Here is a 25,901-nt window from a genome sequence, read left to right on the forward strand (position 1 = left end):
TTGTTTTTGTTCTTCAGAAGTCCAAGTGATTTCTTCCATGTCCACATCAAGATCAGCCTTCTTTCTATGTTGATGCTGAAGATATCTTTTATGTTTTGCTCGTAATCTAAGCCCATATGCAAAAAAAAAAAAAAAAAAAAAAATAGACAAACAAATAAATATGTAAATAACGAATCACAAAAACGTTGCATAATCTCCATTCTTCCTTTTTTTTTTTCTTTTTCCTTTTCTTTACCTTCGATAGGTTGGCACATCACCAATACCACCCATGACAACTACAACTGTATTTTCAGGAATGGCTTCATAACACTTTTTGAGATTATCGTCAAACTTTGCTAGTTTTCGAGCTAGGATAGGATCATTTGTTGAAGTATTGGATATCACAGTTGGAGGTTGATCTTCTAGTTCGTCTTCATCCAGATGTTTGATGGGCTCGAATTGCGCCAAGATAAAGTTTTGATCATTGTTCATACCTTCCACCAAACTATCCACCAAAGTCTCATCAGATGCGAATTTCTTGTACTTGGAACCCAATGAAGATTGGAATGTTTGAGTGCCAGTATTGTTTGTTTCCAAGATCATCCCTTGCATAGGTGGTGTTGATTGAGCCAGTCGATTGAAAACAAGTTCAATATTTTTAGAGATACGTCCAAATGAGAAACCACGTTGTACCTTGAGTTTGAATAGATCCATCGTCGCCCGAGCATCTTCTGCCGAATTGTGGCCTAATCCCGTACGATTAAGATCGTTTTCTTGAATGTTGCGTTTGAGATAATGTTTAGCCAAGGATCGTAGAGCTGGTCGAAAAGGAGGTCCACGTTTGCTATCGTATAAGAGGGCTGTATCTGCACAGTAAGGATGAGCTACTTGTAAAGCTTTAAGATCAGAATCCAAACTATGACCAATCAGTATAACATTATGATCTACTAATTTTCGAAAATGTTTTTGAGCACGGCGTAAAGAACATGTTGTTTCATCCATGATCTTTTTCGTAATCCCAGAGAATTCTGTCAAATAGTCCAAAATAGGTTCATCCGGTAAAACATATTCATCCAATAACACTTGTCCATCTAAATAATAATAATATATAAAAAAAAAGGTATGAGTACGTAATTAAAAAAAAAAAAAAAGAATATCAATCAGGAATATAATTTGCTTACTTTCATCCAATAATGATACACGTGCAAGAGAGCTTCCACTAGCAGTTAATACCATTTCACAATCTACAGCGATCAATCGTTTCTTTTCTATTGGTTGAATAGCCGGTTTTGTTTCTTTCCATCCATCAGGTAAAGTACTAGTTGGATCCAAAAAAGGAGGAATGGGATATCCACCATCTTGTAATTCCTTTAGACTAAGCATATGTAATTCATTTCGATCCACATCACTTTGTTCAAGTTCTATTTAAATTATTGAAATAATAATAAAAGGTGAGTCCAATTTTAGTTTCATCTACATTAAGGAACTTACTTTCTTTCATCTCTGCATAATTTTTTTCCCTTTGAGACCATGATACTGGACACTGTAAAAGTTCAGAGAGAGGATTCAGAACGACACCTGAAAAAGAGGAAGAGAGTTTGTAAACCAACATATGGGACATGTGGGAGACCAAGAATGGCATATTTGCTTTTCCAATGGCGGTTTTAGGATCGACAGAGGCCAACGGTATTGTATGTGGTACATTGACACGAGACAAAGGAGCTCCAAAAGAAGTGATATCTAAACCCATACTATGAATAACAACCATACGTTGAACACAAGAGGAACGGGTGATATGAGCAAACTTGGGAACTGGGCCAGTGGTCAAACAATACAAAATAAAATTGCGTAGATCGACGACCTTGAGAGGATGCCTTATCTTGTCAGGAGTAAAATGAAAAACCGGGACTTGTACTTGGACACCATCAATAACCTTGGCTAGTTTCTTGGTTCGACGTCGTTCCTTCATCTTTTGTCTTTTGGCATCTCGTTTAGCTAATCCACGGGCTTGGAGTTGTGCTTGACGGTCTTGTTCTGTCTTTGCTACTTTCTGTTTCATGGGTCGGTTGACTTGATCGAGGTAGGCACGTGTCTTTGATGATTTTTTTGGTTTCGTTCTGCTAGGCGTTGTTATTCCTTTTGTCGATGGTAGATCTATAATAGATTTTGATCGTTTGTTACTGCTGCTGATCAGTGGCTGATCAGGTTGAGATCGTTTTTTGGGTGAAGCATTGTCTTGATCTTCAAATGTAATATGTTTCTTTTGAGTGGTATCATATAGTTTGACATTCTTGTGGTCAGTGTTGGGTTGAAACTTGACCATTACTTTCAATAATTTTAACAAACAACAACAACAAAAAAAAAAAAAAAAAAGAAAGAGAATTTTTTTTTTCTTTTTCGCTCTTCCCCTCTTTTTTCTCAGTCAGCCAGTCAGGTTGGTCTCATTTTTTTTGATCATTTTGTCTTCACTGATGGGCTCATTTACTCTCCGACAGTTCCCTTTTTTTTTTTTGATGTATCATAAGATACAAAGAAAAAAAGGTAGAATTCCATTTTTTTTTTTTTTTGCAAGAATATTTCGATCAAAACAGCATTTAGGCAATAGTCATTTTGTATGGATTAGTTTCAAAAAAGTGAGACAGCCAAGAAACTACAAAAACACCAAATTCGGAGGCAAGTCCGTATAGTTATGTCTGGCGCCTCAGTGGATAAGGTAGTACATAGATTTCATTGGCTGAGCGCTGCATGCTCTTTGTTCCCGCCTATTTAGAAAAATTAAAATAAAATAGGCTGGTTTTTTCCCTTTTTTTTTTTTTTTTTTCTTACTTCTTTACTTCTTTATTTACTCTCTTTATACAATGACTTACGGTGAAGCTGATTCTTATCAAGGTAAATAAATAAATAAAATAAATCACGAATAGATAAGAACAAGTTAACTCAATAAACGTTGTCTTTATTATATAGGTGCTCCTCAAGTGGGATACCAACGTCCTAATGTAGATGAAAGTGCTCGATATGCTGCTCAACATGGTGGTGAAGGTAATATATATTATTATTATATATGATAGAGAGAAACTTATATATATATATATATTATAGAACATAGTAGTATGTTCTCTTCTGTATTATCTAGTGTTTTAGACCGAGATGATGATGACCACAAGCGTCCTGTCGAAGAACACGATGCTCATCAAGCATATGAAGCTCATGATCGTATTTATAACCAAGGTGGTGCTTCTGAAGCATCTTCTCGTGATATGGGATCTGCAGCAGCTCTTCAAGCCTTCAAGATGTTTAGTAGCAAAGGATCTGGAGGTAGCGGCGGTGGTAGCTCTGAACTGATTGGTTTGGCTATGGGAGAAGCTATGAAACTTTATAAAGGATCCTCTGGTGGCGGTAGTAGTGGTGGTAGTCAAGCTGAAATGTTACAATCAGCAGCTGCTATGGCTATGAAATTGTATGCATCTCAATCTGGTGGTCAAAGTGGTGGTGGCTCAAGTGGTTTGAGTACTATTATGGGTTTACTCGGTAAATCTGGTGGTAGTGGTGGTGGTGGTGCTGCCTCTTTGATTTCCAAACTTCTTTAATAGTTTTCTTTTTTTACTTGTTATTCATTTTTTTTTTTAAAAATAAAAACAAAGAAAAACTCTGACACATATATATTGATATTTTGAAGTGTTTTTAGAATGTGTAGGACAAAAAAGTATAATCATAAACTTTCAACCGTATAAAACATCCTCCCCCCTTAAAAAACCATAGGCTTCAGTCTCCTCTTTCCCCTTTTAGGTACCTCAATTTTTTTTTTTTTTTTTTTTTGCTCCCACATTTTTTTTTTATTACCTTTTTTTTTTTTTTTTCTTCTTTTACCTTTTTTTTTAACTCTCTTTATTATTATTATTATTATTATTTATTCATATATTTCTTTTTATTGTGTATACTATTCTTTTTCTTCTTTAGATCCATATACTCTTCTTTTACTATTTACTTACTCTTTTTGATCATCATCCAATTTATATATATATATACGAAAGAGTAGTATCACCCAATCCAACCAACTATTAACTACTACTTTGTGATCAATGTATGAAGGCAAAAAGGACAAAACCAAAGATTATCATCTTCAACTTCATATGGCAGCAACCAATGGGAACGTCGGTAAAATGATACTATATTAAGTAAATATAGTTTTATGACTTACACTTATTTTTTTTTTTATAAACAAGGTCTGGTCAAGTTTGCTTTAGACCATGGTGCTCCTATTGATTCTGTAGTGAATGGATTCTTACCTTTACAACTTGCCTGTATAAGTGATAACAATATTGCTGTAGTTCAATACTTGATTGACAGAGGGGCTCAAGTCAATGCTCAAAGGTAAATACTCCTTAAAACACACGTGCTTATACTAAACCATTTTATTTTTTAGATGGTCTAAGAAACATAGTGCTGATAAGTCACAAGCAGTAGCTGGTGCAATAGGTTCGACTGCTTTACATGTAGCTTGTGCTAATGGATGTAGCAAGATTGTAGATTTACTATTACGAAATGATGCTCGAGTGGATTTGAAAGACAAATATGGATCAAGACCTATGGATATTGCCGCTGCAAAACATCACATGGAAATTGTCAAACTCTTGGAAACTTTTGGTGCTTTACAACAACGCGAGTCAACTTACCAAGGACGTCATTCTATGGATGTCATTTACTCTTCTTCTTCGTCTTCTTCAAAAAAATCTCACCAACTTGATCCCAATAACTCAGCCTCATCTTCATCCTCTTTGGACGATCGAGCAGAACGTATGCGAAGACCCAGCTTACCCTCAGTGTTTGAAGGTAAATCACACATCAGCAAAAGAAAGATATCTTCTCCAGCTTTAGATATACCTCCTCTATCAACTTTACCTCCAGTTCCAAACAATCGCCTGGATCAACATACTCCAACAATGGACATTATTGGACAAAAACCCTCACATCCAAAAGTTCCCGAACTTTCATCTTCCAAATCATCAGATGGCACCACCATCGTTAGTACTCCACCATCCTCTCTCTCTCAAAACAGCAATCATGTCTTGTCAAATGGAAAACCTGATTGGTATAGTTATGGCGTTTTACATCATGATGGCAATGAAAATTATTTATCTTCCTTGGAAAGACGAGCTTATGGATTGGATGATCTTCCTACACGACAATCTCTTGATCAAGTACGACCATCTCGATTATCTCTAGATACGTGGACAGATTCTCACGCTTCATCTGTACCTACCCATCATGCACTCTCAACATCAAACAATGCAAGACCTTCTTTGAAACGCTGCAGTTCGGATGGTGGACACTTACGTACAACAGCATTGATGAATGCAATGGCAGCAAAGAAAACGTCACCTATGATGGATCCCATACCACCTCTTCCACATCTGAATGAACCAGTCGAATCACGACCTTCCACTGACGAGCTCTATGAAACCGATGCATTACGACAATTTGAAGAAAAGGAAATGAAGAAAGCTTGGTGGAGTGCTTTTGGAGGACGCAAATCGATGGATGTAGCCACTTATCAACGACATCATATGGATACCACTTCATCCTATCGTCCTTCTTTGGATTTCCGTCCAAGTTTTGATGGTCGACAACAACAATGGCAACATACAACAAATGCTACTGGAGAAGATGTGGATATGAACTTTGATGAGGATGAATATGATGATGACGAACAACATCAACATCGACAACGCAAACCTGGCTTTTTTACAAGATGGGTTGGTTCCTGGAACAAGAAATGATGTCACTTTATTGTATTCCCCCCCCCCTTATCCTTTTTTTTTTTTTTTTAAATATATCTGTTGATCAGACCACTCTTTGTTTTTCCCCTATACATACCCTCTTCTTATCGATCACCCCCCTCCGATGTTATCCATGTTTTGCCAAAATAAACAATCAAGATTTATTCCAATTTTCTTTTCACAAGTTTCTACTACAGTAATATGATTTGCTACACTTTATTTATTTACGTGGGTAAGTCGTAAAAGACGTGATGTCCAAAATAGGAAAAAGGTCAACCGGCTACAGGGTTATATTGGCTACACTTTATTCAATAAGAAATGACGGAATTCAAAAATAAGGTGTCGCAAAAATAGGAATATTGTAAGGATAGAAGAAAAACAAAAAAAGAGAAAAGAAAAAAAACAAGGGTTGAACGCATAATCCAAATCGAATACTGTACAAAGAAAAAGAAAAAGAAAAGGAGTAGTTCCATTGAGTATAAGAGACTTTGAACATATCCATTTTTTTTTTAATATTTATTTTAACTTATCTGTATTAAATACATCCTCGTAAGAGGTGATAACATATTCTTATATGTTGTTAAAGGTTGATTATTCACTTTGAATTGGAAACACCAAAGGAGATTTCAAAAAGAATAACTAATATACTGTATCATCAATCAATGTTGTTTTGGGAAAGACCGATATTTTTATTTTATAATATCACGAAACTATTTTCTTGTGACCCGACAAAAAACTTTGAAATATGCTAAAAGAAAACTAAACTAAATAGAACAAGACCAAAGATAACAAAAAAAAAAAAAAAAAAAAAAGGATAAAAAAAAGCTAGAAAAAAAAAGGGTAAATATAATGACGAGTTGTTGTGATGATAATGATGATGTATGAAGGGGATGTTCATCCTATACTATTTGGTTGTGTTTTGTCAAACCATAACTTGACAGATTTGTCCTTGTCAATAGATCCTGAGGCAATAATATTCATGGTAGGATGACAAGCAATACAAAGAACAACATCTATTTAAGAAAAGTAAGATGATTAAACATACATATTATATATATATATTTATTTATTTTCCCTTACCAGAATGACCTTCCAACTTTTGTACCACTTCTTTTGTTTGTAAATTCCAAATATAAATATTATGATCTTCACTTCCACTGACAATCCATTTTCCACCTGTCACACTGAAGCTGGCGAATATACAATACTTGTTGTTTTCATGTCCTCGGTAAGTTTTCAAGCATTTCCCAGTGTGATAGTTCCAAAGTCGAAGGGTATTGTCCAAAGTTGATGCCAAAATATATTTGCCATTAGGAGAGAATTTGACAAATGATCTACAATAATCATCCATTTAATATTTCTTTTTTTTTTATTCATTCAACACTTACACAGGAGGATTGTCATCATCCACCAAGGTTTTCAAACATTGTCCGCTAGCAGTATCCCAGATACGACTATACCAAAAAAAAAAAAAAGTTAAATATAATACTTCTATCCCATCCTCTTTTTCTCTTTTTTTTTTTTTTTTTTTTTTTTTTTTTTTTTTAAAAAAAAAAATCTTACATCAGACCATCATGACTGCATGAAACAATCATTGTTCCATCTCTGTTGAAATGCACTGCCGATACCGGATCAGAGTGAGCAGGTAAGGTTTTCATGCATTTGCCTTTCTTGACATCCCAAATCTTGATACTTTCATCGAATGAACCAGACACGATAAGGTTGGATTGCGGGTTGTAATTGACACAAAATACATAGTTGGAATGACCTTTTAATACCTTGACTGTTTCTCTCTAATGAATAATAATAATAAAAGATATAAATATAAATGCGCTGATAGTTTTTTTTTTTTTTTTTTGTGTGTCTAAATCTATTATTATTATTATTTCATCATGTTTTCTACTTGCCGTGCCTAGACTCCAGATACGGATAGTTCGATCATCAGATGCTGAACAAAGACTTTGAGAATCTGATGCCCATGCGACGTCAGATATACCCTGAGAATGTCCTTCCAATGTAGCTTCATATTTACCATCTAACGCATGCCAAATCTTGATTGTTTTGTCAGCGGCTATATAAAAGAATAAAAAAAAAATTAATATTTATCCTAATAATTGGCATATAACTTACAGCAACTAGCAAGCCATTTGCCATCAGGAGAAAATTTAACTGAAGATACAGACATACGATGTCCCACTAGAGAGTACTTGAGATCATATTGTGGTTTTCGAGATTCTGGTTTCGCAGGTGGTGGTGTAGCAGTAGGAGTTGTTTCGGCTGGTGTACTTTTTCGAAGTTTGTCTACATGGTCAGCATTACCTTCATTATCATCATTTACTCGTGATCGTTTATCTTGTTGAGTATTTTCCGTTGATGTTTGCTGTTCTTCTTCTTCTTGTTGTTGTTGTTGTTGTTGTTGTAAATCTTCGTTTGTTGGTTCCATATCGTTTGCTTTCATTTATATTTTATTAATAGTTCAATAGACGTGATATTGTTGTTGTCTTAAAATAGTTAGATACCAAAATTGACTAGATAGAAATAATGATAAAGAGAATCTATTTCAAGGGAATGGTACCCAAGAAAAAAAAATAATTCTAGTTAGTTAAAGCATATCGATTGTACTGTAGATCTCCATCAAGATAAAAAAAAAATATCAAATATATAATCTTTGCAAGTAAATAATCCAAAAATTACCTTGAGGTAAGGCAATAGAAGTTCGCCTTGAAACTGGATTCACTGCTTGTTGGTCAATGGCACGTCTTTTGAATTAAAGAAATGAAGTATTAAACGGAGACCAAAGGAAAAAAAAAAAAAATGGAAGAAAAAAAAATTGGTGGTGGTGACTGTTGTCTGTTGTCCTGATCGCGGAAATTAAAAAAATCACTCATCTCCAGAGCTCTTCTCTTCAGGCTCAGGGACAAATGCATAAAAGTGGAATTAAGTGAACTTTACAGCGATTCATCCATCATTATCAAGGTTATTTGTTTTCAAATTCTTCGTTCATATGAATATTCAAAAATGCTCTATGAGAGCAGTTATTTTTTTCTTTATTTAATATAAGTGGATATTGTATTCTACAGATGATACTAATTAAGGGATGGTATACCAAATAAAAAAAAATATGTATATATATGTGTGTATAAAATAGGAATGATATCAGGTTAGGATAAGTAAAGAATAAGAGATATATACTAAAGAAAAAAGTCATCAATGAATCATTATCAATCATGAACACATTTCGCAGCTTCTTCTACTTTTGTCTTGAGCCATTTGGTATTATTGATGCCATGAGCCAGTTCATCAAGTGGTACGTTGTCCAATAAATGAATAAGTATTTTGGAAGAGAATCCAGGAACCTTGTGATGCTATTTCAATAATAAATGGAGTTATTTAGACAGGTTTCTTTATCCTTTCTTTCTTTTTTTTTTTTTTTTTTTTTTTTTTTTTTTTTTTTTTTTTTTTTTTTTTTTTTTTTACCTTTGCCAATAGTTTTGCCAATGGTTTGACATAATTCCACATCATATTCCCTAACTTTTGTTTTTGTGAATATATGGACAAAGTACTAATCGAATCCAAGAACGTATCAATATCCTTTGGAGACATACGGCCAGAATTGAGATCAGAAGTGGAAAGACTTGATGGAGGAGTGACGGGTAAGTGGCTGTTATTGATATTGTTGTTCTTGTTGCTTTTACCACTGTCATTGATATTATTGGACTTCACGTTTGTAGTGTTTGAAAGTGATGTTGGCGCTATTATTGGAATTGCTTTTGACACACAAGGTAAAGGAGAAGCTCTAAAATAAAAGAAAAAAGGAATTAATCTTTGGTATCTATATTCCAATTTCTTTTTTTTTTTGTTTCACAAAATCTTACGCTGTTGGAGGAAATTGTTGAGGTTCCCAAATATCAGGTTCATTCACAGCACTGTTGATATCTTCGTCACTGTCATTCTGGAGATCATCATCATCCTCAAATGCATCCAGAGCATCCAGAGCCAATCCAATTTTTTCCTTTAAAAAATCAGAGTTGAAGAGGCATAACGATCGTTCCTTTCGATTAAGTGTCAACAGTAGGTCCACAATATCAGAGGCGCGTTCTGAACTACACTGTGTACATCGCAGAACAGCATTTGTCAATTTTTGCCGTTGAATAAAAGAGCTGCTCTCCGTCAAAGTAGTGGAAACGGATTCAATAGATCCACGTCGTCTGAGAGTCAGATTATTATTGGTATGATTTCTTATCAAATCTTTATTGTTGCTGGAGTATTGTTGTATTGTCGACTGTTGTTGATTAAATGAATCAGGTGCAGGTTGAATGGACATTCCTGTTGCTAATGAAACAAGTGATGGTGCACCCATATTTGGAGACGAGGTTGCAAAAATAGGAGAAGTCTTGACCACTGGTGCTTCTGCAGCAAATGACTAAAAAAGGATTAAAAATAAAAAATAAAAAAAAAAATAAAACATCATTAGTAAAAGTAATTTCATTATACAAATGAATTGATCAATTACCTTTCTACGAGGTAATTTGACAGTTGTGTTGTTCCTGTACGGGTTTATTTCTTCGATCATCGCAGTAGAAGCTATATAGTAAAAATAAAATAAACAGTTAATAAATACAGTTTAACATTTGCCATGTATTCCAACTTACGATGGACATTTTCCTGAAGTAGTTCCTGTTTTCGTGGTAGGTTGATAATAGGAGGCGAAATGTGTTGTTGTTGTTGATTCTGATAGGGAGCCGAAGGGACAGGGTCCCTCCTATTGTTTTCTTGGTGATCGTTGATATACCCATTTAGAGCAGGTTGTGACAATTGGTTCTTGAGATGTTGTAGTTGCTGTTGTGCTGCGCCATTAGTATTATTGTCGTTTCTTCCTTTCTTCGGTTCATGATAAGAGACATAGAGAGGTTTGGAGAAAACCATTTGACCATTCATTTCGTGTAATGCATGAGCTGCTTCATCTTCCCGAGAAAAGCTAACAAATCCATAACCCCTTGACATTTTTGTGATAGGATGGCTAATTACACGAGCAGAGATAATCCTTCCAAATTTACCGAACAAAGCATGAAGATGTTCGTTTGTAATGAGTGGATCCATATTCTTGACGTATAAATTCATAAGATCGATATGCGGTTTCGTTGATAAAATAGGTGTTTGATGTTGTTGTTGTTGCTGTTGTTGTTGTTGCTGTTGTTGCTGTTGTTGCTGTTGTTGCTGTTGTTGCTGTTGTTGCTGTTGTTGTTGTTGCTGTTGTTGTTGTTGCTGTTGTTGTTGCTGTTGTTGTTGTTGCTGTTGTTGTTGTTGCTTTTGTTGTTGTTGCTGTTGTTGCTGCTGTTGTTGCTGCTCTTGTTGTTGTTTCAAGTGCTTCTCTTGTTCTTGTTCTTGTTGTTCTTGTTGTCCTTGCTGTTCTGGTTCCTGTCCTAGTTCTTCTTGCTCTTGTTCTTGTTGTTGTGAGTCTTGAGGAGTCACTGGTGGAACAGGAGAAAGCGACGGAGGAGTAGTATTTGGTGAAGTTGGTGTGGTTGGAGCTGCTGCTAAATTCTTTTCAAGTGATGTAATTGTACTAAAATATAAAAATATCATAATACATAAGTTCATCATGCATTATTATATTTCTTGATTCTGGAACTTACATTTTGTTTCCATCCAGATTGGATCCATCCTAGAATATCATATATATACATAAGAATAAGGTTAATACAATAAAAAAAAAATAAGATCACTTTTTTTTTTCTATTTCTTTTGATATACCATTTGATAAATAGCTTTTTCAGAATCGGATTGATTAAAATATTGAATCATAGCAGTTCCTTCTCCATTGGATATACAAAGTTGAAGTGGGCCATAAGGACGAAAGATATCATAAAGTCGATGTACATCATCCGTTTCCAGGGCTAAATTAGATATTTCCAAGATATCAGCATGGGCTTCTGGTTCCAAAGAAGGATCGCGATACATTCGGAGTTGAAGAGTGGCACCGTTTGTAAACTTGAAACCATGATATAAAGTATAAGCTCGGTCTGCGTATCTTGGGCTACTAAATCGTAAGTAACTTTCTTCATCATCTTGGTCGTCTTCGCGTCGGATATACATTCTAATAAAGAAAAAGAAAACAAAAAAGAATAGATGAAGTTTCAGTAATATTTTTTTTTTCGTTAGTTGTCAGATATACTTACTCTACAGGCATACAATGTTGAAGTAAAGTCTTGATATCTGTTTCTCTTATAGAGTTAGGGAGATCACCAACAAATAAAGTATCAGAAACCAAATAATCATCAAGGTCAGTTCTAATTGAATTGTTACTACTTTTAATGGAATCCTTTTGGCTATTTTGGTTTTTAGGAATGCGAACCACAGGAGAAAACGTTGAATAAGTATCCACCATGGAATAAAAATAGAAACAGTTAACAATATTCTAGTATGGAAGAAGAAAAATAAAAAAAAAAAAAAAAGAAAAAAACAAGAGTATCAATATCAAGAAAGATGAGAAAAGGAGTTCAAAGAAAAAAAAAAAAAAGGGTACAGAAAGGAAAAGAAGAAGAAGGAAAAAAAAAAAGTTAGAAACTAAAAAGGGACATAGGACCGTTCCTCTCTTTTTTTTTTTTTCATTTCCAGACAGAAAGATCATATCAAATATGAGATAGTCAACAGTGAAAAATGATGGATAACACAATATATATATATATGAATAAACTTTTATGAGAGGAAGACTTATAAGATAGTTATTAATAATTCATTACATAATAGAATTTCTTTTCATTTAAGAAAAAGTATGGTATCTCATACTTAATGAAAAAAAAAAAAGAAAAAACCGGACATCGAATTTCAAGATCATATTCTCTTCAGTCTACGTGATTTTTTTTTTCTTTTTCTTTTGGTTATCTTTAACTCTTTTCTCAATGTCGGATGATATACGCGCTGCTATCACTGCAAGTTTATTCTCACCAGATGTTGGTGGTAATAAGGATTAAAAATAGATATATATATATAAATAAAATACTTACTCTTTTTCTTTTTTTTTTTTATTATTATATTTTTATTCTTTTCGTTCTACTTTAGGTGTAGCTGAAAAACTACTTATTCATCTCAAAGTATTTGAAGATCTTAAACAAGGCGATGCAAGTAAAGGAGCTGGTATCATGGGAAAACCTAGATATTTATGTCTAACTCGTAAGTTTCATCATCATCATTATATCGCCGCCTCTTTCTGATCTCCATTTTAGAAAAACGTAACAGATGTCGACTTTATAAGACGAAAAGGAATCAAAATGGTACTTTTAGTATTGGAAAATCTTGGTCTCTGGAAGATATTAGACAAGCTGAAGTTATCGATGTAAGTTATAGATAGATATGATGTTATATATATATATATATATATATATTAATTTTTTTTTTTGACTTGATAGAAAAATCAATTTTCTATGACACTGAATAAACGTTATGTATGGTCTGTGGAAAAACCTCCTGACAAGATGGTATTTCTAGCTTATATAGTTGATGTAAGGATATTTTATTACTATAAAATGATTGAATTCATAATACATAACCTAATCAATTTTGGTACTATTTATAGGCAAGTCAAAGATTTTTGAACCGTGTACCGAAACTGGTTAATATTGATGAAAGTTATTTACTTCGATGTAAAGTGGATTAAAAAAGGAAAGTAACAATCAAATCTAATATTGTATTTTTATTTTATTTTATGATTATAGTCCTTGCTCACCGCTCTGCTCCGCCTTTGGGTTCACCAGTATCATCACAATCATCAAATAACCAACAAATACCTTCACCAACTTATAATAATCTTACAAGTTATGAAACTGAAACCCAACCACGATCACCTAATACTTTACAATCTACTCCAATATCATCTAACAATTATCCTAATCCAATTTCACCATCAGCAAGTACAGGTCGACTTACTCCAACTCAAGAAACATTCAGACATAGTCCCATATCTTCTCCTCATCCTCTTTCAGTATTAGGTAACTTTATATACAAAAAAAAAAAAAAAAGAATACATAGTTTTCTGATCACATTTATTTAATAGATCATGATGAAGTACCAAGAAATACAAACTATTCTCCGTATCAGGATCAAAAGGATGAAAGAAAGGAACGAGAAAAGGCTCGAGAACAGCGTCGGGAACGGGAAAAATTGGAAAAAGAATCTCGTGAAGAACAAGGTAACAAAACAAAACAAAAAAAAAGTTTATCTTATAACCTATTGACTAATATTCTCTTTTTATGATATTATAGCAAAGCAAGAACGAGCCCTAGAACTTCAAGATAAAATGACTGAACAAGCTTCATTGATGAATGTAGAAGAAATCTTGACTGACTTCAATTGGAAAACAAGTGGTAATGCAGCTGTGCTTGAAAAACGACTTTTAGGTGAATTGCATGCACTAGAAGCTGTAAGTAAAAGCAAACAAAATATAAAAAGAAAAAAAAATATCAAGAACCGATTGAAATTTAATATATTATATTTATTTACAGGCAAATGTACATGCTATCATACAATCAGATGAACGTGTCCAATCGGTGGTGGATCGGATCGATAAGGCATTAGAAGACTTGGACAATATGGAAAGTTGGTTATCTCTTTATGCTGCTGAACTGAATGTAAGTAACTTTATTCTATCATTTCTGATAATTATCTAATTTTTATTATTATTTCTTATAGAGTATGGGTGATGATATACATGAAATTGAAACACAAAACCGTGGCTTACAAATCCTGACTGTAAATCAAAACAACCTCATCAAAGAATTGGATCATATTTTGGTAAGTTATATAAAGAGATTGTTCAATTACGTATAGATATATGTTTATATTCACTGTATATTGTCATTTATTAGAATGAAATCTCCATTCCACGTGAATCACTGGATAATCTCAAGTACGATCCCATGGATACAACTGACGATATTGTAGAAATCCAAAATAGTGCGGAATTGTTACAAAGGGCATTGAAAATCAAACTTCCTGACAATCTACATGAACTCACTGCTGTCCAAGAAATGATCGAAAAATACAATATCTACAGTAATGAATTTAGCTCTCGTATCTTTGACTATCTCAAGTCCAAATTTGAACATCAGGTAATAACCATAAGAGCCTTATTTTATAAAGTTTATTCTTATCATTTTATTTATTACTAAAGGCTGGTGCATTTATGTCCAACAAACCTCCAACTCAACGAAAAGTACCAATAGCATATCCTCATGAACAAGTGGAAGATGCACTCATTCGTTATCAAGGGTTTTCTTTATGGGAAAAGGAAATGGAACCAAGAATGTATAATGAATTACAACGGGTAAAATGTCAAAAAAAAAAAAAAAACAAAAACAAAAACAAAAAAAAAAAAAAAAGAAGCAACAGTACCTCCTATTTTTTTTTATGGCCGTTTATTATATATATTTAATTTTTTAGCATTACGCATCGACAATGGCACCAACATACGAACGTGATATCAGAGATATGGTAGAGGTGACTCGTCCTTATTATTCAACTCTAAGAAATAGATCATTAGAAGATGTTGACTATCGTAAGTCTAATGTTAATCATTCATATATTTTATATTTAATTTGAATTATTAGTCTTCCGAAATGATGAATCAAGATCTGCAAGGGCATTAGCTTATGGTGCAAAACTAGGCAATGTAGCAACAGGAGGAAGTGTTGGAAGTGGTGGCAACATTGGAGGTGATTCTAGTCGTCATAGGAATGTTATACGTGGATCATTAGATGGTCAATCCAGTGTGGGCAATATGGATGAAGATGAAAAAGCTGCTAGTGATGTAAGTCCAGATGAAGTGGATTTTTTTTTTTTAAAAAAAAAAAAAAAAAAAAAAGAAAAGTGTTAACCTATTTTTTATTTTTCTCTTATGATATTAGGCATTCTCCCATTTGATGAACCAATGTGCCCTTCAAGTCTGCCGTGAACAAAATTTTGTTTGTGATTTATTTGAACAATCTCCTTTTGCACCAAAATCCTTTTTGGATCGTGGTCCTGTTTATGCTTCTGTTCCTGACAAGTCTCGTCTCTATAGTCACCGTGAAAAGATCCGTGATGTCAAGATATCGAAAAAAGTGCAGTAAGTTGAAAAAGTCAAAAACGAAAGAAATGTCATACTGATGATATACTTTTTTTTAGGACTTGGATGGAAACTATCTTCGAATCTTTAGAGCCTAGCGTGGTGCCACTTGTGGAATATGGACTCAAAAGTGATCCTATTCAAGCAGTCAGCATGATGACCTCTGTGGAATTCCAATTGGAAAAATGGAAAGAATCAGATCAAGAATTTATATATACCTTTTTTGATTCTCTGATGTTACGAGTGCGACGTTATTTCAAGCAATTCGTGGTAAGATTTCATAAAATGATAGGTAGCCTTATCTGATTATTCTTTTTTTTTTATGATGTAGCTTGATCAAATCAAAATCATTGATGATACCAAGGTTAGTTCCAAGAAACGGCGAGGAATCTTGCCATCCTTCCGGACATTCCCTGTAAGTATAATAGAGAAATGGGTTATTATTGATGGTTGGATTCTATATATAGTGATTATCTTGTCATAACACACTGACTGACTTGTTTATATTGTGTAGTTGTTTGTGGCTCGTATAGAATTGGCATCCACGGGTGCAGAAGCTGATTCCCAGACCAGACAAACTATCAATGATGCATATGACAAGATTATAAAGAGCATGATGTCAAGTTTGGATACCAACGCTAAAGAAAGTGATGAAACTGGTGATGACAAAGAACAGTTGAATGCAAACATCATGTATATTGGTAAGTTAACCGTGAACTTTTTTAGTATGGATTCACTTAGTGCTTTTTTTTTTGGGGGGGTGGATAGAAAATATGCATCACTTTTATCAAGCATTACGTAGCAATAGGTTACCTGTTCTAGAAAAATGGGTGAAAGAAGCAAAAGCGAAATATGAAACAAGTTTGGATGCATATATCAAGGTTGTGATCCGTCGACCACTTGGGAAACTTTTGGTAAGTTCAATGTCAAAAAAAAAAAAAAAAAAAAAAAAAAAAAGAGGAATGGGTTAGTCAAAAATCAAAATTCAAATGGAACTCATTTCTTTTTTAAAAAAAAATGATATAATAGGAATTCTTTGATGGTGTAGAGGTCTTATTGCGAACAAGTACACCTGAAGAAGTTGCATTCCATGTCAATTACAACAAATCACAATTACGCAAAGTCATTGCTCTGTATCCACCAAAGGATGTACGGAAATCATTGGAACAACTTTATAAACGAGTTGATAAACATTACTCTGAAGAAGAAGGATTACTACAAGTCATGTGGCGTGGCATTCAAGAAGAACTTATTGGACAACACGAACGTATGGAAGGCCTTATCTCTAAATGTTACCCTGATGCTGGTGTTCATCTTGAATTCTCTATCCCTGATTTATTGGCTATGATGGGTGATCAACAGACTCGATAGATAGATTCTGTAGATGTAATCTTAATTTAATACCTTTTTTTTTTTTTTTTTTTTAATAATAAAAATTATCCAAAGGGATTACATGGTTTCTTTTTTTTTTTTTTTTTCGAATGGATGATGGATGGCCTGGTGGTGAAATTGGATGATTTAATTATACAATCTATACGTATATAGATATGTGAAGTCAAAGGGATCACCCATAAAGTATGAGTTACTACTACTACAATCAATCTTTCATGAACATAATCGATTTAATAAAGAATATCATCTAAAATGAATAGAGAACTTTTTTTTATTATTATTATTCATCCTTCATATATACATATAGTATTACATATAAAAATACAAATCTATAGACTAATGTTTAACCTAATCTAGAATGATCTACTCTATTTTGGTATATAAATTGGCCAGTACAGTCAAACTATCAATCATTTCTTGTACACATGGGACACGCCATAAAGCCGCTGTTTTCTTGTCTTCAGCACCAATGAGAACGGAGAACTTGCCAGTACTGTCCACGGACGAACGAGCCAAAGTCTTGAACATATCTTCGTCAGTTTTGTCATCCCCACAACACATAACAAAATCAACACTAGGAGATGAGTTGGATAGGGTTTGCAAATGTGATGATGAAGTGGATAATGGTGATGCTAATAGTAGCCGTTTTACAATCTCACCCTTATTGACAGATTTCAATCTTACTTCCAGATTCTTCTTGCCAACCAACACTTCAACAGGTAACTTGGATAGAGCCGTTTCCAAATGGTTTTGACATTCTTTTGCTTGAAATTCACCAAAAATAGGATCCGCAAGCCGATAATGCCAGGTCAAAGCGCACCGTTTGTGTTCGATAAAGCTGCCCGCCGTTCGTTCCGTGTAGTAAGTGAATATTTCCAATACATCGTGCTTCCATCCCATATCGAAATGTTCCGCCAAATTCATCCATTTGTTCGAATTCGGATATTTTATAAAAGAACCATGCTCAGCAGATAATCCTAATCCAGGAATATGTCCCAACCATGTATCCAAAGCATGTTCATCTCGTCCAGAAATCACCCATACTTCATTAGCTGGATCTTGACATAGTATTGTTAATGCTTTCAACATATCAGGAGGAGGCACTGCTGCACCAGGCGTTTGGCATATTGGAGTCAATGTACCCTATTAAAAAAAAATGTACATGAATATAATTGAATGACTGAATAATAATAATATTATTAAATCATAACTTACATCGTAATCAAAACATAACAGTCGTTTTTGTGAGGTAGAATAATTTTGTACAAGATGATCTATCTTTAGTAAAGGTGTATTACTGCTTTGTTCAGATAAAGTGTATGTATGGAATAGAGACTTGATAAAGGAATGAGCCCAATAGGAAGCCGTATATTTTTTGACGTGATCCAACAATTGCTATTAGTAATAAAGATCAAATTCAAGATGAATTTCTTTTTCTCTTTCTTTTTTTTTTTTTTTTTTTTTTTTAAGGAACTTACAGCGTGTCGAGAGGCCTTTTCATCATCAGACATTATCAATGCATCATTAATAGCTTTTGCCACACCAGCATAATCCCAAGGATTTACCATCAAAGCGGAACTCATAGAACCAGCTGTACCAGTCAATTCAGATAATATCAAGGGACCATGTTTTTCTTTCTGACACATAATATATTCCAAGGAAACAGTACTCATCCCATCACGATTAGCAGTGACCAAAGCAGAATCAGCAATTGATAATAGAGCATAATATTCATCAGGTTGAATATGATGATGGTAATGATGTACAGGAGTAAATTCAAGTGAGCCAAAGGTGCCATTGATTCTAGCCACCATTTCTGAGACCTTGTGTTCTATTTCCTTCTTGTTAGTAGTATCACCAGTATTTGCATCAGTAACTTGAATTAAGACCACTTTGTTTTGCCATTCAGGATAATCTGTCAAAAACTTTTCGAAAGCTGCCAGTTTTTGTAAAACACCTTTCACCAAATCCAATTTGTCCCGTCCAACCAAGATTTTCTTGCCAGTATACATTTCCCCAATAGCTTGCATTTTAGGCATCACTTGAGGACTTGATCTTTTGAGTTCCACATCATCCACATCAATTCCAATAGGAAAAGTACCAACACGACAAAAATGACCTTCCCAATTCACGCCATCTGGAGTAGATTCAAACCCAAGTAATCGAGTACAATTTGAGATAAAATGACGAGAGTTTGCATATGTCTATTACAAAAAAAAAAAAAAAAAATTATATGAGATAATTTGAATATATCATTGTTATTATTATAAACACATACCTGAAAACCAATCAGATTTGCCCCTAACATTCCTTTCAATATTTCTTCACGTTCTATAGAAAAATAAATGATCATATCAGTTTGATTATTTGTTCTCTAGTGCGTTTAATATGAGTACTTACTGGGGCATACACGAAAGATTTCGGAGCTAGGGAAGGATGCATGTAAAAATAAGCCTATACGGGCCTTTGGAAGTTTTGATCGAACCATTGCAGGAACCAGTAAAAGATGATAATCATGAATCCATACTATTTCATTACATATATATATATTCAATTTATTATTATTATTATAATTATTATTATCATCATCATTTATTTTTATACCTGTATCTCCTTCTGTGTAATGTTTGAGTACCATATCTGCATATTTTTGATTCACTAACTTGTAGATTTCCCATTGTTTTCTTTCAATACGTCCATCAGTAGCATCACTCCATAAAATATAATTGAATAAAGGCCAAAGCACTATTCAATTTTATGATTAGTTTTGATTAAATATATATAATATGAATTTACTTACTAGTTTTGCAATATCCATAATAATGACCATCCACTTCTTCATTATCTAAAAATAAAGGAATACAACCATATTGATGATAAAGTTGTTGTATCATATCGTATTTTTCTTCTTCTGTAAACTGATCTATATCACTAGTCAGTTGTTGTTGTTGTTGTTGTTGTTGTTGCTGTTGTTCTTTTGGTGTAAATAGATGATCGTATTGCTTCTGTGTTGATGTAAGTTGTTGACATTGAATAGAACCTGTCCATCCTATTCGAAGAGTTTCAAAGTCTGGTTCTAAAGACTGCATACCAGCATACATAGCAGAATGACCGTGACGAGGAGTAAAAGACCATAATAAACCTTGTTGTGTACGATAAGATTGAACTTCATATGGAATTTGATGAGTGACATGAATGAGACGACCCACTTTCTCTTTTGTTTCCAAAGGCAAAAGTGGTAAGAAAGTCAATGTACTCATTAACGTAAAAAAAAAAAAAAAAAAAAGTGAAAGAAAACAAAGAAAAAGATAAAGGAAAAAAAAAAAAAGAAAAAAGAAAGAAAGAAAAAAAAACATAAACGGAGTCTTAAACGCATTCAAGAGATGTACAGACACATGCTTGGGTTGCCAAATAAAGTATCAATTGTCAGCAAAACCTATTGATCATCATGTAATATACAAAAAGGTAACAAAAAGAAAGGTAATAAATAAAAAACAAAATAAGAAAAATAGGAAAAAAATAGTTTCTTTATTATTATTGATATATATTGAAGATTAATAAAAATGCAAAAGAGAGAGAGAAAGTGTGTGAGAGTGAGAAAAGGAGAAGGTATCCCTTCCTTTCTAAAGGGAATTGTATAACAAATATATGAAGTGAATGCAATAAAAAAAAAAAAAAAGGAATGAATTGGAATATATAGTGGGAATAACTACAAGTCATTGGATTCCGGAGAGTCAGCATGTTCAGTTTGTTTTGATCGTTTCTTTTCTTCGCGAAGTCCTTGATGTAAGCGATGAAGTTGTGCAGAGATTGTATTGTTGGCAGCATGAATAGCAACACCATCATGTAAGAACTTGTCAAGTAATGTTGTAGCTCCACTCATAGAGATTTCTTTACTGGATTCAATTTTCAAGTTGAGAGGCAATACTGGAGTATTCATGATAATTATAATAAAGAATTTTTAAAAAAAAAAAATCAAAGGAAAAGGGAAAGAAAAAACAAAAAAAAGAAAAAGAAAGCTGAATATAAAAAAAAAGCCACTAACAAATTTGGGCAACTCCCCAAAAAAGGAGCCTGGTGATTCAAATCCGCTCTCCTTTTTTTTTCCCTTTGGGTATCTGACATCCGTTTTTTTTTTTAATATACTTTTCCTTTTTCTTTTTCTCATCCAACAACATCATTAAAAACATGACTGAAAAAGAATCTTCTCAAGAATGTAAGTAATAGGAATAAAATATATTGATATATTTAACACACTATTTTATCTTTAGATGCTACTCGGTCAGGACGAACAACAGGCAGTGACATTGGTGAACTTCAACAAAAGATATCAAAAGCTGAAAAAGAACTTGTTCAATTAAGACTAGAACTAGATCAAACTCGACAACAAGGAAAGCAAGCTGAACTACATGCTCTTGAAAGTGGACGAACCAATCGTAAGCTAAAAGCTGAAATTCAAACCTTGACTGATATGAGCAACCGAAAGGATCGACAAGCAGAAAATGCAAAGGCAACTGCATTCTTTTTTGAAGGTCAAGTGAAAAAGTATACTGATGAAATTGAAAGTGCAAGACAAGGTATGGGACATTTGAAGTTATTGGATGACGAATTACGGGAAGCCAAAGAAGAACAACAACGATTGGAAAAACAAGCCCAAACAGAATATGAACAAGTTAAACTAAAGATTCAACAAACACAAGAAAAATACAAGACGGATAAAGAAGAATTGAACAAGATGATTGCAGCTGCATATCAAGATTTAGTCACTTCTTCTGATAAGGCTTTGAAACTTCAACAACAGGTAGAAGCTCGATTGGCATTTCCTTCTTCTCAAGATATTGTACAATTGGAAAAAGATTACAAAATCAATCAACAAGAACAATTGGATATGGTTAATTCTGTACATCATCAAGTGAATCAACTCAAAGATACTTTAGAACAATCTGAAAAAACTACTCAATCACATGAAGAAACGATGGCTACAGTACGACAAGAAATGGATAGAATCATGCGACGTTTACGGGCTATTGACACTCAAACAGAATAATTAGTTTTTTACTATGATTATTTTATCTTATTCCTTATCATATGATTGTCTTTTTATTAAAAAAAAATAAAATAAAATGCAAATCGTTTGGATACCCTTTTCCTTTGATATGGTCTGTCTTGAATCTATACAATCAGTGGAAATCAGTTTGAAGCTTCAAAAATCAAAAAAAAAAAAATCCGGTGTTTGAAATGATTAACTTAAAAAAATCATCCCCATTCTTTTTTTTTTTTCATTTTTCCTTTCATTACTATAATCCCCCTCCCTTCTTACCCCATTTAACATTTTAGTACAATGTCATCTTCTCATAAACCACTTTATTCAACTTCCAATGATAATAGCGGTGAAATAAAATTAAAACAAATTGAATTGACGGAAAATACCCATGGTGACCCATCATTATTACCTTCACCTTGTAGTTCTCAAGCAACCACTAGTCAACAACCTAACAACAATGAAGTTACAACTGAACGACGTTGCTGGATATGTTTTGGTGAAGATAAAGACTCGGATGGAAAGTGGGTAAAACCTTGTCCTTGCTCGTTAGTGGCACATGAACAATGTCTATTGGACTGGATTGCCGAAAACCAAAAAGGACGTTCACCCATGAAAAAAGTACTTTGTCCTCAGTGTTCTATGCCTTATTATCTCTTTGAACATCGGTCCATCTCTTTGGCTTGTCTTGAATCTATACAATCAGTGGCTCGGGCAGCAGCTCCTTATCTAATGGTGTTTGGTTTGGGTTGTTCTATTCTTGTGGCAGCTAGTACTTATGGAGCTTATACTGTATTGACCTTGTTTGGTAGGAAAGAAGGTGAACGATTACTTGGACCAACAAACTCTTGGACTTGGCGTACTTTTCTTGCTCTTCCAACTATACCTTTTGCATTGATTGCGTCTCGATCAAGATTGGCAGATGGTATTCTCCCTGTTGCTGCTCTTGTTCTTTTACGTGCTAGTGCTCCTGTGGTTGTTTCATGGCCTCCTTCTCCTGCTCTAGTAGTTGGATCCTTACCTTGGATTAGGTAAAAAAAAAATATTTACCTCCCTTTATATATGTTTGGGTTTGTTATGTTTGATATATGTATATATGTACTCATATTTTTTTTTCTATCTATATAGGTTGGTCTACTTTACATTTTACTCAATGGTACGACATCATCTTTCTCAAAAATTATCTATTCAACCACCAACCAGTCGTACTCGCTCTAGATATACTCGATTTTCTTTATACCACTATACTAATCAAGAAATCATGGATCAACGAGATCAATCATCATCAACAACAACGAATAATCTACCACCCAATCGGGATAGTCAAGATGCAGATCTGCTTTATGGTCGGAGTCATCGTGATTTGAATGTCACAATAATGGGTGCTTTACTTTGGCCTACTATTAGTGGATTCATTGGAAAGTAAGTCTTTATATAATGTATTTTTTTTCTCCTTCATAATTCTTTTTTTTTTTTTTTTGATAGTGGTTTGAAACAAATCAAATACATTCGGTATTATTTTCCCGAAGCTTTCCATCGAAATCTTTTGGGAGGTTGCTTGTTTGTGGTTGCCAAGGTAATCTATAAGAGAAAAAAAATTGGTTTTACATGATGATTGATTCTTATGCTCTTTTCAGGATATGGCCATCTTATTATATCGATACAAACGTATTCTTCAACGCAGATCTCGTCGCATTAGACCATTCGATGAACCTTCCTCTCCCAATGAATGATAATATATTAATATGAAGAATATCTCATTATCTCTCTTTTTTTCATTTTGTTTTTTTGTTATTGTAGATAGTTTATTTTTTAGTATATGCTTTTTTTTATATATGTGATCAATAATAAAAGAAATGTGTCTTTTTCTTTTTACGTAATCCTACAAAGATTTCAGGGTCGTTCGTTGGAGGGAAAAAAACAGAAATGATCGGACTGGAATTGAAAAGAAAAGACAATCATGACTGAATTTTCCCTCACTCTCTCTTTTTCTTTTCTTTCTTTTTTTTTCTCACTTTTAATAATCCATTCCAATCCCATATTCCCTTATGCGTCTTATTGTTCGTCAAGATTACGATGAAGTATCAGCTTACGCCGGTAATATTAAAAACATACAAGAAAAAGATTTGCGCGTTCATCATAGAAACAGCGTACTATTCATTGATCTTTTTTTCTTTTTTTACTTATTCATATTTGTTTCCATCTCTATATACATTATAGCTTATTATGTAAAGGAAAGAATCAGGCAATTCCAACCTTCCAAAGATAGATTATTCGTTATGGGTTTACCGACTGGATCATCACCGATTGGCGTATATCATAAACTGGTGGATTTCTACAAATCAGGCGACGTTAGTTTTGAACATGTGGTGACCTTCAGTATGGATGAATATGTTGGATTACCAAGGTAAGAACTGTCCCAAGACTAATAGTCATTTTTCTTATATATATATATATTATTTAACTAATCTCTCATACTATAACTGACCTTTCTTTTTTTCTTTCTTTTTTTTATCTTCTTCATGTTTTAGTGACCATCCTCAATCTTATCATACATTCATGTGGAATCATCTATTCAAACATGTCAATATCAAGAAAGAAAATGTACATATTTTGGACGGCAATGCAGATGATTTGGATGAGGAATGTCGCAAGTTTGAAGCTGAAATTGCGAAATTAGGTGGGATCGAACTCGTTCTTGGTGGTATTGGCCCTGATGGACATATTGCTTTTAATGAACCTGGATCATCTTTGACTTCTCGAACTCGTGTAAAAACGTTGGCATATGAAACCATTATAGCAAATGCAAGATTTTTTGGAGGTGATGTATCCAAGGTACCTAAATTGGCATTGACAGTGGGTGTAGCGTAAGTGAACAAAAATCATTAGATGCTGTCTTTTTTTTTAAAAAAAAAAATTGGAATGAATATGAGGTTTGATTTTCATACTTATTAATCTTTATAGGACTGTGATGGATGCTAGAGAAGTAGTGATTGTGATTACTGGTGCTCATAAAAGTCTAGCGTTAGCTAAATGTATAGAAGAAGGTGTCAATCATATGTGGGCTGTATCATGTAAGTAATGGGTTTATGATGGTTTTTTATTATTATTAGTTCCTAATATATAATATTCATCTTTATCTAGCTATTCAAATGCATCCAAAAGGATTGATAGTGTGTGATGAAGATGCTACTTTGGAACTACATGTCAAAGTAAGAAAAAAAATTGGAATCATCTATACATTATCTTATAATTTTCTTTTTTTCTTTATTTCGTTAGACTGTGAAATACTTCAAATCAATCGAACATGTACATCATTCTATCATTGGACCTCATAACTTAGGATTACAGGGCAATCTTTTACGGAATATGGTGGATACAAATCAAGCAGCAAAACGACGCCGAAGACTCATGCTTCAAAGTCTGTTGAATAGTGAAGATGGTCAAGATGATGAAAGTGGACTATCATCATCAGATGGTGAAGTCAATAGTAGTGTTAGTGCTAATAAAAAACGCAAACTTTGAAATAAAGCCCTTTTTTTTTCTTTTGTCAATGCCCCTTACCAATTTGTCTTTTTTTGAACACCGATAATAGGTTGGCTGGATGAAC

At 33.6% G+C, this 25,901-nt stretch overlaps 11 protein-coding genes across 11 annotated transcripts; 6 read left to right on the plus strand and 5 right to left on the minus strand.

Moving 5' to 3' along the window:
- Positions 1–231: 231 nt before the first annotated feature.
- Positions 232–2,302, minus strand: BX664DRAFT_257633 (uncharacterized protein; the record flags this gene model as incomplete). The annotated part of the gene is made up of 3 exons (XM_051540513.1): positions 232–1,070; positions 1,161–1,400; positions 1,471–2,302. 3 exons carry the CDS (start codon positions 2,300–2,302, stop codon positions 232–234), a joined length of 1,911 nt encoding a protein of 636 aa, XP_051403797.1.
- Positions 2,303–2,819: 517 nt separating this feature from the next.
- Positions 2,820–3,637, plus strand: BX664DRAFT_326696 (uncharacterized protein). The gene is made up of 3 exons (XM_051544280.1): positions 2,820–2,868; positions 2,944–3,018; positions 3,079–3,637. Exons 1-3 carry the CDS (start codon positions 2,838–2,840, stop codon positions 3,564–3,566), a joined length of 594 nt encoding a protein of 197 aa, XP_051403798.1. The 5' UTR covers positions 2,820–2,837; the 3' UTR covers positions 3,567–3,637.
- A 210-nt stretch (positions 3,638–3,847) lies between these two features.
- BX664DRAFT_326698 (uncharacterized protein) lies at positions 3,848–6,135 on the plus strand. The gene is made up of 3 exons (XM_051544281.1): positions 3,848–4,134; positions 4,203–4,350; positions 4,403–6,135. The coding sequence occupies exons 1-3, from the start codon at positions 4,059–4,061 to the stop codon at positions 5,754–5,756; spliced, it is 1,578 nt and encodes a 525-aa protein (XP_051403799.1). The 5' UTR covers positions 3,848–4,058; the 3' UTR covers positions 5,757–6,135.
- A 438-nt stretch (positions 6,136–6,573) lies between these two features.
- Positions 6,574–8,199, minus strand: BX664DRAFT_293171 (WD40-repeat-containing domain protein; the record flags this gene model as incomplete). The annotated part of the gene is made up of 6 exons (XM_051542031.1): positions 6,574–6,769; positions 6,837–7,090; positions 7,145–7,210; positions 7,320–7,549; positions 7,664–7,827; positions 7,887–8,199. The coding sequence occupies 6 exons, from the start codon at positions 8,197–8,199 to the stop codon at positions 6,651–6,653; spliced, it is 1,146 nt and encodes a 381-aa protein (XP_051403800.1). The 3' UTR covers positions 6,574–6,650.
- A 555-nt stretch (positions 8,200–8,754) lies between these two features.
- BX664DRAFT_276374 (uncharacterized protein) lies at positions 8,755–11,006 on the minus strand. Its single transcript, XM_051541322.1, has 5 exons — positions 10,409–11,006; positions 10,270–10,340; positions 9,632–10,179; positions 9,234–9,552; positions 8,755–9,121 (listed from the first exon to the last, which is right to left on the minus strand). Exons 1-5 carry the CDS (start codon positions 10,875–10,877, stop codon positions 8,978–8,980), a joined length of 1,551 nt encoding a protein of 516 aa, XP_051403801.1. The 5' UTR covers positions 10,878–11,006; the 3' UTR covers positions 8,755–8,977.
- A 1,652-nt stretch (positions 11,007–12,658) lies between these two features.
- BX664DRAFT_364373 (exocyst complex component Sec3-domain-containing protein) lies at positions 12,659–17,229 on the plus strand (the record flags this gene model as incomplete). Its single annotated transcript, XM_051548420.1, has 19 exons — positions 12,659–12,716; positions 12,819–12,929; positions 12,983–13,092; positions 13,333–13,336; positions 13,472–13,737; positions 13,854–13,944; positions 14,018–14,175; positions 14,258–14,383; positions 14,445–14,546; positions 14,621–14,863; positions 14,926–15,078; positions 15,195–15,309; positions 15,362–15,561; positions 15,659–15,858; positions 15,918–16,128; positions 16,190–16,273; positions 16,373–16,559; positions 16,627–16,772; positions 16,888–17,229. 19 exons carry the CDS (start codon positions 12,659–12,661, stop codon positions 17,227–17,229), a joined length of 2,907 nt encoding a protein of 968 aa, XP_051403802.1.
- A 250-nt stretch (positions 17,230–17,479) lies between these two features.
- Positions 17,480–20,516, minus strand: BX664DRAFT_276377 (glycosyltransferase family 20-domain-containing protein). Its single transcript, XM_051541323.1, has 7 exons — positions 20,051–20,516; positions 19,855–19,995; positions 19,651–19,776; positions 19,529–19,581; positions 18,729–19,454; positions 18,466–18,645; positions 17,480–18,393 (listed from the first exon to the last, which is right to left on the minus strand). Exons 1-7 carry the CDS (start codon positions 20,508–20,510, stop codon positions 17,614–17,616), a joined length of 2,466 nt encoding a protein of 821 aa, XP_051403803.1. The 5' UTR covers positions 20,511–20,516; the 3' UTR covers positions 17,480–17,613.
- Positions 20,517–20,776: 260 nt separating this feature from the next.
- On the minus strand, positions 20,777–21,225 carry BX664DRAFT_326709 (uncharacterized protein). The gene has a single exon (XM_051544282.1). The coding sequence runs from the start codon at positions 21,094–21,096 to the stop codon at positions 20,785–20,787; it is 312 nt and encodes a 103-aa protein (XP_051403804.1). The 5' UTR covers positions 21,097–21,225; the 3' UTR covers positions 20,777–20,784.
- A 153-nt stretch (positions 21,226–21,378) lies between these two features.
- On the plus strand, positions 21,379–22,435 carry BX664DRAFT_326712 (uncharacterized protein). The gene is made up of 2 exons (XM_051544283.1): positions 21,379–21,466; positions 21,522–22,435. The coding sequence occupies exons 1-2, from the start codon at positions 21,439–21,441 to the stop codon at positions 22,295–22,297; spliced, it is 804 nt and encodes a 267-aa protein (XP_051403805.1). The 5' UTR covers positions 21,379–21,438; the 3' UTR covers positions 22,298–22,435.
- Positions 22,436–22,519: 84 nt separating this feature from the next.
- BX664DRAFT_326713 (uncharacterized protein) lies at positions 22,520–24,365 on the plus strand. Its single transcript, XM_051544284.1, has 4 exons — positions 22,520–23,322; positions 23,420–23,713; positions 23,777–23,867; positions 23,929–24,365. Exons 1-4 carry the CDS (start codon positions 22,592–22,594, stop codon positions 24,022–24,024), a joined length of 1,212 nt encoding a protein of 403 aa, XP_051403806.1. The 5' UTR covers positions 22,520–22,591; the 3' UTR covers positions 24,025–24,365.
- On the plus strand, positions 24,263–25,854 carry BX664DRAFT_326715 (glucosamine-6-phosphate isomerase). Its single transcript, XM_051544285.1, has 6 exons — positions 24,263–24,388; positions 24,512–24,698; positions 24,823–25,158; positions 25,256–25,365; positions 25,436–25,503; positions 25,571–25,854. Exons 1-6 carry the CDS (start codon positions 24,340–24,342, stop codon positions 25,814–25,816), a joined length of 996 nt encoding a protein of 331 aa, XP_051403807.1. The 5' UTR covers positions 24,263–24,339; the 3' UTR covers positions 25,817–25,854.
- Positions 25,855–25,901: the final 47 nt, after the last annotated feature.

This window comes from Halteromyces radiatus, assembly GCF_025201355.1.
Source record: "Halteromyces radiatus strain CBS 162.75 chromosome Unknown BX664scaffold_2, whole genome shotgun sequence".
NCBI lineage: Eukaryota > Fungi > Mucoromycota > Mucoromycetes > Mucorales > Cunninghamellaceae > Halteromyces > Halteromyces radiatus.

Excerpts from the sequence above, each read along its gene's own strand:
- BX664DRAFT_326709 (XM_051544282.1), bottom strand. The coding sequence starts at position 21,096 with ATGATGGTGTTGCTATTCATGCTGCCAACAATACAATCTCTGCACAAC.
- BX664DRAFT_276374 (XM_051541322.1), bottom strand. The coding sequence starts at position 10,877 with ATGAATTTATACGTCAAGAATATGGATCCACTCATTACAAACGAACAT. Across the intron at positions 10,341-10,408 it reads ACTTCAGGAAAATGTCCATC|CTTCTACTGCGATGATCGAA; the intron begins GTAAGTTGGAAT and ends TTTACTATATAG. Across the intron at positions 10,180-10,269 it reads TCAAATTACCTCGTAGAAAG|TCATTTGCTGCAGAAGCACC; the intron begins GTAATTGATCAA and ends ATCCTTTTTTAG.
- BX664DRAFT_276377 (XM_051541323.1), bottom strand. The coding sequence starts at position 20,510 with ATGAGTACATTGACTTTCTTACCACTTTTGCCTTTGGAAACAAAAGAG. Across the intron at positions 19,582-19,650 it reads AATCTTTCGTGTATGCCCCA|AACGTGAAGAAATATTGAAA; the intron begins GTAAGTACTCAT and ends ATTTTTCTATAG. Across the intron at positions 18,394-18,465 it reads TGTTATGTTTTGATTACGAT|GGTACATTGACTCCAATATG; the intron begins GTAAGTTATGAT and ends TTTTTTTAATAG.
- BX664DRAFT_326713 (XM_051544284.1), top strand. The coding sequence starts at position 22,592 with ATGTCATCTTCTCATAAACCACTTTATTCAACTTCCAATGATAATAGC. Across the intron at positions 23,323-23,419 it reads GGATCCTTACCTTGGATTAG|GTTGGTCTACTTTACATTTT; the intron begins GTAAAAAAAAAA and ends CTATCTATATAG. Across the intron at positions 23,714-23,776 it reads ATTAGTGGATTCATTGGAAA|TGGTTTGAAACAAATCAAAT; the intron begins GTAAGTCTTTAT and ends TTTTTTTGATAG.
- BX664DRAFT_326696 (XM_051544280.1), top strand. The coding sequence starts at position 2,838 with ATGACTTACGGTGAAGCTGATTCTTATCAAG. Across the intron at positions 2,869-2,943 it reads TGAAGCTGATTCTTATCAAG|GTGCTCCTCAAGTGGGATAC; the intron begins GTAAATAAATAA and ends TTTATTATATAG. Across the intron at positions 3,019-3,078 it reads TGCTCAACATGGTGGTGAAG|AACATAGTAGTATGTTCTCT; the intron begins GTAATATATATT and ends TATATATTATAG.
- BX664DRAFT_326715 (XM_051544285.1), top strand. The coding sequence starts at position 24,340 with ATGCGTCTTATTGTTCGTCAAGATTACGATGAAGTATCAGCTTACGCC. Across the intron at positions 24,389-24,511 it reads TGAAGTATCAGCTTACGCCG|CTTATTATGTAAAGGAAAGA; the intron begins GTAATATTAAAA and ends TATACATTATAG. Across the intron at positions 25,366-25,435 it reads TCATATGTGGGCTGTATCAT|CTATTCAAATGCATCCAAAA; the intron begins GTAAGTAATGGG and ends ATCTTTATCTAG.
- BX664DRAFT_326698 (XM_051544281.1), top strand. The coding sequence starts at position 4,059 with ATGTATGAAGGCAAAAAGGACAAAACCAAAGATTATCATCTTCAACTT. Across the intron at positions 4,135-4,202 it reads AGCAACCAATGGGAACGTCG|GTCTGGTCAAGTTTGCTTTA; the intron begins GTAAAATGATAC and ends TTTATAAACAAG. Across the intron at positions 4,351-4,402 it reads GCTCAAGTCAATGCTCAAAG|ATGGTCTAAGAAACATAGTG; the intron begins GTAAATACTCCT and ends TTTATTTTTTAG.
- BX664DRAFT_326712 (XM_051544283.1), top strand. The coding sequence starts at position 21,439 with ATGACTGAAAAAGAATCTTCTCAAGAAT. Across the intron at positions 21,467-21,521 it reads AAAAGAATCTTCTCAAGAAT|ATGCTACTCGGTCAGGACGA; the intron begins GTAAGTAATAGG and ends TTTTATCTTTAG.